We start from the raw sequence: 12,889 nt of genomic DNA, 5'->3' as shown, positions 1-12,889 counted from the left end.
GACTTCTACAAGCAACTGTAAGCCAATAAAATGGACAACCTGGAAGAAATGGACAAATTCTTAGAAATGTAAAATTTCCTATGACTGAACCTGGAAGAAATAGAAAATATGAGCAGATGAATCATAAGTAATGAAATTGAAACTGTGATTTAAAAATTCCCAACAAACAAATGTAAGGACCAAATGGCTTCACAGGCGAATTCTATCAAACATTTAGAGAAGAGCTAACACCTACCCTTCTGAAACTGTTCCAATAAATTTCAGAGGAAGGAAAACTCTCAAACTTATTCTATGAGGCCACCATCACTCTGATACCAAAACCAGACAAAGATATCACAAAAGAAAATTACAGGCCGATATCACTGATGAACATACACACAAAAATCTTCACAAAATACTAGCAATCCAAATCCAACAATACATTAAAAGTATCATACACCATGATCAAGTGGAATTTATCCCAGGGATGCAAGAACTTTTCAATATCTACATGTCAATTGGTGTGATACACCACATCAAAAAATTGAAGAATAAAACCATACGATCATCTCAACAGAAGAAAAAAAAGCTTTTGACAAAATTCAACACCCATTTATGATAAAAATTTTCCAGAAAGTGGGCATAGAGGGAATATACCTCAACATAATTAAGGCCATATATGACAAACTTACAGCTAACATCAAACTCAATGGTGAAAACTAAAAGCATTTCCTCTAAGATGAGGAACAAGACAAGGATGTCCACTCTCACCACTTTTACTCAACATAGTTGTTGAAGTTCTAACCATGGCAATCAGAGAAGAAAAAGAAATAAAAGGAATCCAAATTTGAAAAGAAGAAGTAAAACTGTCACTGTATGCAGATAACATGATACTATACATAGAGAATCCTAAAGACACTACCAGAAGACAACTAGAGCTCATCAATGTATTTGGTAAAGTTGCAGGTTACAAAATTAATACACAGAAATCTGTTGCATTTCTATACACTAACAACAAAAGATCAGAAAGAGAAATTAAAGAAACAATTCCATGTACCATCACGTCAAAAAGTATAAAATATATACAAATAACCTACTTTAGGAGACAAAAGAACTGTACTCCAAAAACTATAAAATGTTGATGAAAGAAATCAAAGATGACACAAACAGATGGAAAGATATACCATCTTCTTGGATTGGAAGAATCAATATCGTCAAAATGACTATACTACCCAAGGCAATCTACAGATTCAATACAATCCCTATCAAATTACCAATGGCATTTCTCACAGAACTAGAAAAAAATATCTTAAAATTTGTATGGAGACACAAGAGACCCTGAAGAGCCAAAGCAATCTTTAGAAAGAAAAACGGAGCTGGAAGAATCAGACACCCTGTCTGCAGACTATATGCTACAAAGCTATAGTCATCAAAACAGTATGGTAGTGGCACAAAAATAGAAATATAGATCAATGGAACAGGGCAGAAAAACCAGAAATAAACCCACGCATCTACGGTCAACTAATCTATGGCAAAGAAGGCAAGACTATACAACGGAGGAAAGACAGCATCTTCAATAAATGGTGCTGGGAAAACTTGACAGCTATGTGTAAAAAAATGAAATTAGAACATTCTTTAACACTATACATAAAAATAAACTCAAAATGGATTAAGGACCTAAAGGTGAGACCAGACACTATAAAACTCTTAGAGGAAAATGTAAGCAGAACAATCTCGGACATAAATCATAGGAATATCTTTTTCAATCTGTCTCCCAGAATAATGGAAATAAAAACAAAACAAACAAATGGGACTTAATTAAACTCAAAAGCTTTTTCACAGCAAAGGAAATCATAAACAAAACAAAAAGACAATGAACAGAACAGGACAAAATATTTGCAAATGATTTGACTGACAAGGGATTAACCTCCAAAATTTACAAACAACTCATGTGGCTTAATATCATCAAAATAAACAACTCAATAAAAAAACGGGCAGAAGGCCTAAATAGACAAATCTTCAAAGAAGACATACAGATGGCCAAGAGGTTCATGAAAAGATGTTCAACATCGCTAATTATCAGAGAAATGCAAATCAAAACTACAATGCGACGTCACCTCATACCAGTCAGAATGGTTATCATCAAATTGTCCACAAACAATAAATGCTGGAGAAAGTGTGGAGAAAGGGGAACTCTCTTGCACTGTTGGTAGGAATGTAAATTGGTGCAGCCACTATGGAAAACAGTATGGAGATTCCTTAAGATACTAAAAACAGAGCTATCATATGATGCTTCAATCCCACTCCTGGGCATATACCCAGAGAAAAACATGATCTGAAAGGATACTTGCACCCCAATGTTCATTGCAAAGCTGTTTAAAATAGCCAAGACACTGAAGCAACCTCAATGTCCACTGACAGAAGAATGGATAAAGAAGATGTGGTACATATATACAATGGACTACTAGCTACAAAAAAACCCCAAAATAATGCCATTTGCAGTAACATGGATGGACCTAGAGATTGTCATACTGAGTGAAGTAAGTCTGACAGAGAAAGAGAAATACTGTATGATATTGCTTATATGTGGATTCTAAAAAAAAAAAAAAAAAAAGAAACACAAATGAATTTATTTACAAAACAGAAACAGACTTACACACTTAGAGAACTAATTTATGGTTACCAGGGGGGAAGTTTGCAGGGAGGGATAGTTAGGGAGTTTGGGATTCACATGTACACACTACTGTATTTAAAATGGATAACAAAACAAGGATCTACTGTATAGCATAGGGAACTCTGCTCAGTGTTATGTAACAATCTAAATGAAAGAATTGGAAAAGGAATAGTTACATGTATAACTGAATTACTTGGCTGTACACCTGAAATTAATGCAACATTGTTTATCAACTATAGTTCAATATAAAATAGTAAGTTAAAAAAACAGTGTTATCTAGGACCATTTTCAGTATAATATTTAGTTGAAATTTGAAAATGGAGATTGATATTTCTTCTGTTTATGACAGGAATTTGTCTTAAATGTTTGTCCAAAGTCTTGCTGTTTAGTTACTGATGTTAAACAAGAAAAACACACAGATCCTTTTGAGCCAAGTGATGAAAATGTTGTAAGTGTAATCAAGAATTATGACAGAGAAAGAAAAAATTATGATAATTATAATAAAGAGGATTTGATTTGGAAAAAAACAAGATGAGGTATATGTATACAATGGAATACTACTCAGCCACAGAGAAGAGTGGAATACTGCCATTTGCAGCAACATGGATGGACCTAGAGAATATTATGCTTAGTGAAATAAGTCAGGCAGAGAAAGACAAATACTGTATAATATTACTTACATGTGGAATCTAAAAAATAATACAAATGAATGTATATATGAAACAGAAAGAAACTAATAGACCTAGAAAACACACTTGTGGTTATCAAAGGAGAGAAGGAACAGGGGAAGGACAAATTAGGAGTATGGGATTAACAGATACAAACTCTATGTATAAAATAGATAAGCAGCAAGAATTTACTATATAGCACAGGGAATTGTTCCCATTATCTTGTAATAACCTATAATGGAATACAACTTTCAAAAACACTGAATCACTATGTTGTCCACCTAAATCAAACATAATATTGTAAGTCAACTATACTTCAATATAAAAGGTTGTGTTCTGCAAAAAAAAAAAAAAAAGTGAAGAACTAGAAAAATATATGCCAAGCAAGTGGAAATTAAAAGAAATCATGGGTAGCTATACTTATGTCAGAAAAAAAAACCAAAGAGTGTAATAAGAGACAGCAAAAGTAATTACTTAATGATAAAGGGGTAAATTCATGAAGAGGATATAACAGTTGTAAATAGTTATGCACACAACATCCAGACACATAAATATATAAAGCTATTATTAAGAGTTCTGAATAGGGCTTCCCTGGTGGCGCAGTGGTTGAGAGTCCGCCTGCCGATGCAGGGGACACGGGTTCGTGCCCCGATCCCGGAAGATCCCACATGCCGCGGAGCGGCTGGGCCCGCGAGCCATGGCCGCGGAGCCTGTGTGTCCGGAGCCTGTGCTCCGCAACGGGAGAGGCCACAGCAGTGAGAGGCCCGCGTACAGCAAAAAAAAAAAAAAAAAAAAAAGAGTTCTGAATAAAGAAATAAACAGCAATATAGTAATAGTAGGGGACTTCAATACCACAATTTCAATAATGGATAGATCACTCAGACAAAAAAATCAATAAGGAAATACTGGACTTAATTGTTTATACTGGTCTAAATTGTGACTATACTTTGGACCAAATAAATCTAAAAAACATATACAGAATATTCCATCCAATAGCAGCAGAAAACAAAATTTCTTAAGCATATATGGAACAGGATGATATGTTAGGCCACAAAACAAGTCAGCAAATTTAAGAACATTGAAATCATATCAAGCATCTTTTCTGGCCACATGTTCATGGTATGAAATTAGAAATGAAACACAAAATGGTAACCAGAAAATTTACAGAATGTGGATATTAAACAACATGTTCCTGAACAACTAATGGGTCAAAGAAAGGAGGAGAAATCTAAAAATATCTTTAGACAAATTAAAATGGAAACACAACATACCAAAAATTATGTGATGTAGCAAAAGTAGTTCTAAGAGGAAAGAAAAGAAGAAAGATCTCAAATAAACAACCTAACTTGTTTTTTAAGAACTAGAAAGAGAAGAACATTCTAAGCCCAAAGTAAGAAGGAGGAAATAGTAAAGATCAGAGCAAAATGAGAAATGAAATGGATACAAGAAAATCAATAAAAAAGATTAACAAAATGGAGAGTTGGGTTTTTTATTTTTGAAGATAATTATAATAGGCAAATCTTTAGCTAGATTTACCAGGAAAAAATAGAGAAGACTCAAGTAAATAAAACTGTAAATCAAAGAGGAGACATTATAAATATAACCACAGAATACAAAAGTTCCTAAGAGACCACTATGAACAATTACTTGCCTCAAGATTGGACAGCTTAGAAGAACTGGGTAAATTCCTAGAAATGTACAACCTATTGAGACTGAATGATGAAGAAATAGAAAATTTGAACAGACCAATAATGAGTAAACAGACTGAATCAGTAATCAGAAACCTCCCAACAAAGAAAAGTCCATGACCAGATGGCCTCACTAGTGAGTGTTACTGAATATTTAAAGAACTGATACCAATCCTTCTCACACTCTTCAAAAAAAATAGAATAGGTGGGAACACTTCCAAACTCATTTTATGAGGCCAGCATTACAATGATGCCAAAACCAGATGAGGATAATACAAGACACAAATTACAGGCCAATATTCCAGATGAACATTGATGTAAAAATCTACAACAAGATATTAGCAAACCAAATAATAAATTAAAAGGATCATACACTATAATCAAGTGGGATTTATTTCAGGGATGTAAAGATGGTTCACCATCTACAAATCAATAGTAGAGACACACACTTTAACAAAATGAAGGAAAATAATATCACCTGGCTAAATGCAGAAAAAAACTTTTGACAAAACCTCAACAGGCTTTTATTACAAAAACTCTTAAAGTGAGTACAGAGGGAACATAACTCAACATAATAAAGGACATATATGATAATCCTACAGTTAACATCATACACAACAGTGAAAAGATGAATGCTATTTTTTTTTTTTTATAATCAGGAACAAGACAAGGATGTCCACTCTTACAACTTTTAATCAACATAGCACTGGAAGTCTTAGTCAAGCATACAGGTAAGAAAGAAACAAAAGGCACTCAATTGGAAAGGAAAAAGCAAAACTCTGTTTGCATATGACATGGTCTTTTACACAGAAAACTAGATTTCACCAAAAACCTGTTAGAACTAATAAATGAATTCAGTAAAGTTGCAGGATACAAAATCAACTTACAGAAACCAGGTGTTTCTATTCACTAAAAATAAACTATCCAAAAAATGAAATTGTGAAAACAATCCCATTAATAGCTTCAAAAAATAAAATCCTTAGAAATAAATTTAACCAAGGAGGTTAAAGATCTATATATTGAAAACTACAAAACATTGATGAAAGACATTGAAGAAGATACATATAAATGGAAAGGTATCTTGTGTTCAGGGATTGAAAGAATTAATATTGTTAAAAAGTCCATACTACCCAAAGTGACCTACAGATTAAATACAATGTCTATCAAAATTCCAAAGTCATTTTTCACAGAAAAAAAAATATTAATTCTAAAATTAATGTGAAATACAAAGAACCCTGAATACCAAAAGCAATCCTGAGAATGAAGAACAAAGCTGGAGGCATCACATTTCCTGATATCAAACTGTATTACAAAGTAATAGTAATCAAAAGAGCATGGTATTGACAAAAAACAGACATATAGAACAATGGAACAGAATAAAGAGCCCAGAAATAAACCCATGCAAATATGTTTAATTAATTTTAGATAAAGGAGCCAAAATATATAAAGGAAAATGATAGTCTCTTTATTAAGTGGTGCTGGAAAAACTAGATAACCACATGCAGAGAATGAAACCAGTCTCCTATCTTACCCCACATATGAAAATCAACTCAACATGGATTAAAGGCTTGAATGTAAAACATGAAGCCATAAATAAAACCCCTCAAAGAAAACATGGAGGGTAAGTTCTGTGACAGTCTCCTTTGCAATGATTTTAGTATTTCACATCAAAGAAAAGTCAACACAGCGAAGATAAACAAGTGGGATTGTATCAAAAATAAAATGCTTCTACACAGCGAAGAAAATCATTAACAACATAAAAGGCAACTTATGGAATGAGGGAACATATTTGTAAATTAGATATCTTATAAGCCTTCAGAATGTCTGGCTTTGAAAATCAGTGGCGCTTGCATTCAGTAGAACCATAGGGCTGTAGGAGATGGAGACTCTGTTATTAAAGGTGCACACAAAATCTCACACACTCTAAGACTGAAGGCAGAAGCAATCATTTGAAAGGATCCTGGGTCAGACACACTTGCTGATCTTGAGAGCCTCTTGGAGAGGCAGGAGGCAGGTGGAATCACTCTGGGGATATAGATGCTGGTGGCAGCCGTTTGTGGGAATATAAATTGTGGGAATATAAATTTGTGCAGCCACTATGAAAAACAATATGGCATTTCCTTAGAAAATTAAAAATAGAACTACTCTACAATCCATCAATTCCATCCTGGATATATATCTGAAGAAAACAAAAACAGTAATTTGAAAAGGTATATGCATCCCTTTTATTTATTTATTTATTTTTGAGGTCCACAATTATTTATTTTATTCTATTGAGGAATATTAGGCACATGTGCATACATATATACATATTAGTAAGAATAATAATAATAAATATTATCCATCATTTGTTAAGCTCTTAGTTTGTGCCAGACACTATGCTAAATTATGTACATGCATTTAGTCCCTACAAGGTAAGGTTGGTACTAGAATAATCCCCATTTTCCAGATGAGAAATTGAGGCCCAGAGTTGTAACTTGAACTAGGTTACTTAGCTAAGAAGAGTGTGTGGCACATACACATACACAAACATATACCTTAGTATGCCCGTTTACATGTGTGTAAGTGTGGGGATAGCATGTAAATTTCTTATGAATTTAATCCAGAATTTCCACAAAGACCTCCCACACTTCCGGCAATATTATCAGAAGAAGAGAATCAGAATGTAGTAGTACAGAGCACAGAAACTGGTCACTGGAATGTGCAGCTGTCTCCCTCTTCCCAGAAAATAAGCTCCATGAGATAGAGATTCTGTGTTGTTCACTGTACAGCCCCAGCACCTAGAAGAGCAACTGTGTAAATTGCAAGATTATTTACAATAGTGAAGATAGTAGAGGCAATTTAAATGTTCACAGACAGACGAAAGAATAAAGAAGATGTGTGTGTGTGTGTGTATGTACACAGACACACACACACACACATATATATATATGGTGAAATATTACTTAACCATAAAACGAATGAAATCTTGCCATTTGTGAGAAGGATGGACCTAGAGGGGTATTATGCTAAGTCAAGTAAGCCAGAGAGAGAAAGATAAATATCATATGATTTTACTTACATGTGGAATATCAAAAACAAAAGAAATGAACAAACATAACAAAACAGAAACAGAGCCACAGATATAGAGAACAAAGAGGTGCTTGCCAGAGGGGAAGTAGGAAGGGGGATGACGGAAATAGGTGAGGTTGATTATGAGGTACAGACTGAGTTACAAAATAAATGAGTTAGGTGGATGAAATGCACAGTGTGGAGAATATAGTTAATAATAACGTAATATCTTTGTATGGCGACAGATGGTAACTAGACTGGTAGTGGTGATCATTTTGTAATGTATAGAAATATCGAATCACTATGTTGTACACCAGGAACCAACATAGTACCTTAGGCTCATTATATTTTAAAAACAAACAAACAAGATCACAAAAAGAGATAAGATTTCTGCTTACCACAGGAAATGGGGAATTGGATGAAGGGAGTCAAAATGTACAAAGTTCCAGTTTTAAGATGAATAAGTACTAGGGACATAATGTACAGCATAATATATATAATTCACACTGCTATAGGTTATACATGAAAGTTGTTAAGAAGGTGAATCCTAAGAATTCGCATTGCAATGAAAAAATTTTTTTCCTTTTGAATCTATGTTAGATGATGGATGTTCACTAAACTTATGGTGGTTATCATGTCATGGTGTATGTAAGTCAAATTATTATGCTGTACACCTTAAACTTATGCAGTGCTGTTTGTCAATTAGATTCTCAATAAAACTAGAAGCAGAAAACCCCAAATGTAGAAGGAACTTATATGATTAAATATAGTAGAAATAAATAACCCAACTGAAAATGGGTATAGGACCTAAATAGACATTTTTCCAAAGAAGGTATACAAATGGTCAACAAGTATATGAAAAGGTGCTCAACATTACTAATCATCAGGGAAATGCAAATCAAAGCCACAGTGAAGCTTCACCTCATATCTGCTAGGATGGCTATTATAAAACAGACGAGATAACAAATGCTTGTAAGGATGTTAAGTAAAAGGAACTCTTGTATACTGATAGTGGGAATCTAAACTTGTACAGCCATTATGGAAAACGGTATAGAAATTCCTCAAGAAATTAAAAAAACAGAACTTCCATACGATTCAGCAATCCCAATTCTGGGTATATATCCAAAGGAAACGAACACAGTATCCCTAAGAGACATCTGTACTACTCCCATATTCATTGCAGCACCGTTCACAATACCCAAGGTATGTAAACCATCTAAGTAACTGCCAAGAGATGAATGGATAATGAAAATGTGATATGTATACATACATACACACACACACACACACACACACACTATGGAGTATTATCAGTTTTAAAAAAGAAGAAAGTCCTGTCTTTTGCAACAACATGGATGAAACTGGAGGGCATTATGCTAAGTGAGGAAAGCCAGGCAAGGAATGATAAATACTGCATGAAATCACTTATATGTGGAATTTAAAAAAATGAAACCATAAAAACAGAGAGTAGAATAGTTGTTGCCAGGGGCTGAGGGACGGTGGAAATAGGGAGAGTTTGGTAAAACTATAGTTGATAATATTGTACTGCATAAATGAAAACTGCTAAGAGAGTAAAACTTAAGTATTTTCATCATAAAGAAATGCAAAAAATTTAAATGAGTAATATAAATAGGGATTTTTCCAACTTGGGTCACTGTGGGAAGCTGAAGTTCCTCATCAAAAAACAAGAGTAGCTATCTTCTTGTAACTTGCTAGGAATTGAAATAAGCAGAGTACCAAACTTTGCTCATTTCACAGAATGAAACCTCTGTCTTTCTTCATTAATTACCTCTTTTTCTCCTGTGAAACTCAAGTGCTTTTTTTCTAAATCACACAAGAGCAGAGTGAAAATGAGAAAGTAAAATATGCTTTGGACATCAGCTTCTGTGCCATTAACCTTTAGTTTTGGTAAAATGTGCTCGTTAAATATTACCTGCCTACCCTCCCTGATCTTCTCCCCTCCCGAAAAAGGATTAAACAAGCAAATTAAAATAATTTATCTTCTCAAAAAAACACAACTTCAGCATTTAAAAAAATTATTATAGAATACCCATGAAAAATTTCAAGAAATAGTTAATATTATTCAATCAGTTTAACATATTTAAACAAATTGTTACTTCAAAAGGAAAATATTTTTTAAAATAAAATTGTTTTGGAAGAGGCAGAAACTATTAAAATATTTTTAAGCAGACTATTCTCCTGAACTAATTTTTTCCATCGCACATTACATATTTTTTCAAAATTTTATTCAACTTAATAAAAAATACATTTCATTAAAACAGATGCTCATGTAGGTTAGTAAATGAAACAATGAAAAATTCTTCTTATCAAGAGTTGGAAACTGAGTTAGGAGCTGAAACTCGCCTGGGTTTCGTGCAGAAGGCCGGAGTAAGGGCGTAGAGAAGTGGGGCGCAGGTGAGGGGGTCTGCAGTCCGTCCGGGGTCGGGCGTGCGCGGGTCCGGCGGACTGTAGTCGGAGCGCGCAGCCCGCCCGGGCGAGTTACGCAGCAGGCGGAGTATTGAACACTAAGTAATGGCTATGCAGCTACAGCTTGAAGCAAATGCAGATACTTCAGTGGAAGAAGAGAGCTTTGGCCCACAACCTATTTCTCGATTAGAGCAATGTGGCATACATGCCAGTGATGTGAAGAAATTGGAAGAAGCTGGATTCCATACTGTGGAGGCTGTTGCCTATGCACCAAAGAAGGAGCTAATAAATATTAAGGGGATTAGTGAAGCCAAAGCTGATAAAATTCTGACTGAGGCAGCTAAATTAGTTCCAATGGGTTTCACCACTGCAACTGAGTTCCACCAAAGGCGGTCTGAGATCATACAGATTACTACTGGCTCCAAAGAGCTTGACAAACTACTTCAAGGAGGAATTGAGACTGGATCCATCACAGAGATGTTTGGAGAATTCCGAACTGGGAAGACCCAGATCTGTCATACGTTGGCTGTAACATGCCAGCTTCCCATTGACCGAGGTGGAGGTGAAGGAAAGGCCATGTACATTGACACCGAGGGTACCTTTAGGCCAGAACGGCTGCTAGCAGTGGCTGAGAGATATGGCCTCTCTGGCAGTGATGTCCTGGATAATGTAGCATATGCTCGAGGGTTCAACACAGACCACCAGACCCAGCTCCTTTATCAAGCATCAGCCATGATGGTGGAGTCCAGGTATGCACTGCTAATTGTAGACAGTGCCACCGCCCTCTACAGAACAGACTATTCGGGTCGAGGTGAGCTTTCCGCCAGGCAGATGCACTTGGCCAGGTTTCTGCGGATGCTTCTGCGACTTGCTGATGAGTTTGGTGTAGCAGTGGTGATCACCAACCAGGTGGTAGCCCAAGTGGATGGAGCAGCCATGTTTGCTGCAGATCCTAAAAAACCTATTGGAGGAAATATCATTGCTCATGCCTCAACAACAAGACTGTACCTGAGAAAAGGAAGAGGGGAAACCAGAATCTGCAAAATCTATGATTCTCCTTGTCTTCCTGAAGCTGAAGCTATGTTTGCCATCAATGCGGATGGAGTAGGAGATGCCAAGGACTGAATCGTTGGTTCTTTTCCTGTGATAAACCTTAAGTGCTGCAGCCTAATGGAGAGGACTGCTCCCTGAGGTTCTTCACAGGCCTCTTCCTGTTGTGACTGCCAGGAAAAGGCTTCCAGGAAAACAGCTATTATATCGGCTTTTCTTATGGTGTAAACACGAGACAGGTCAGTAGTCACAAGCTGATCTGAAATGTTTATTCCTTCTAGAGTATATTAATCTCTATGTGAATTCTTTGGTTTGGGGTTGTTAGGTATGAAGTACCTTTGACATCATAGTGCCTTGGGGTTGACTCAGGACTAACTGCTATTGGCCAACCTTATGTCTCTAAGAGAACTAAAACTGGAGAGACCTGACTTCTCTCACTGAATAACGTTGGGGAAAAATATGCCTGAGCTATGTGGCAAAGGGAGTGGGTCTCCTCACAGGTTTTTTTTTTTCCTCTGTCAGTAAAACTCTTAAATCAGAAGCAGGTAAAGTTTGTGTGTCTGAATTAGCTTATATAAGAATGTTTTTTTAGATAAGGGGTATTGAGTAGGCCTCCTGGGCTACCAGCCCTTCACCATCTACTCTTTTTTAATGCTAAGAGCAATTCAAGATAGTTCTGGAATCTTAAACATTTCAGAAGCTCTTCAAGTAAGTAGATTCAATGTGGGGCTGCCAATAAAGTAGTTATTTGTAGTGAAAAAAAAAAAAAAAAGAGTTGGAAACTATGATGTATTTCCTAAAACAAAAGTCTACCTCTTATAAAACAGAAAAGAAGTTTAATTGGTAAAAGAATATTCTGCTGTAATCTACAGATGAAAATCTCCACTTTTAAAAAATCAAATCTCTCAGATAAAAAAGAAATAGTCTGTACCAACCAAATATGTAAGTTGCCATTTCACTCTTAAATGTATAATAGAAACATTCAAGTAGAGATTCAATTTTAGCTGATTTCCAAACAGTATCAGACCCAAAATTTTGTCCCAGAAATTTGGGATTAGATTATATCTTTCTTTTATCATATACTCTATTAAATGTGACAAAAGATTCAGGGGAAAAAAGTATTCTTAAGCCATCATAGAATCATGTTACATGCTGTATTACGGTATTACTCTTCTCTACTATAATGATGCAGTATGTAATGACCAGGCAGTTGGGGAGAAGAGTTTTTAGTATTTAATGAAACAAATAATTCTAATGGTTTATAATGACAATATAAATATATCTTAAGGGCTTCCTTGGTGGCGCAGTGGTTGGGAGTCCGCCTGCCAATGCAGGGGACACAGGTTCGAGCC

The 12,889-nt window shown here is 35.4% G+C and overlaps 1 protein-coding gene across 1 annotated transcript; it reads left to right on the top strand.

Annotated features, from left to right (window-relative positions):
- The first annotated feature begins 10,410 nt into the window (after positions 1 to 10,410).
- Positions 10,411 to 12,286, top strand: LOC309805082 (DNA repair protein RAD51 homolog 1). The gene is made up of 2 exons (XM_082622903.1): positions 10,411 to 10,475; positions 10,577 to 12,286. The coding sequence occupies exon 2, from the start codon at positions 10,593 to 10,595 to the stop codon at positions 11,610 to 11,612; it is 1,020 nt and encodes a 339-aa protein (XP_082479029.1). The 5' UTR covers positions 10,411 to 10,475; positions 10,577 to 10,592; the 3' UTR covers positions 11,613 to 12,286.
- Positions 12,287 to 12,889: the final 603 nt, after the last annotated feature.

The sequence above is a fragment of the Mesoplodon mirus genome (assembly GCF_964341445.2).
Source record: "Mesoplodon mirus genome assembly, chromosome: 5".
Lineage (NCBI taxonomy): Eukaryota > Metazoa > Chordata > Mammalia > Artiodactyla > Ziphiidae > Mesoplodon > Mesoplodon mirus.
The sequence above is the reverse complement of the archived record's forward strand: the minus strand, read 5'-3'. Positions and strand labels throughout refer to the sequence as shown.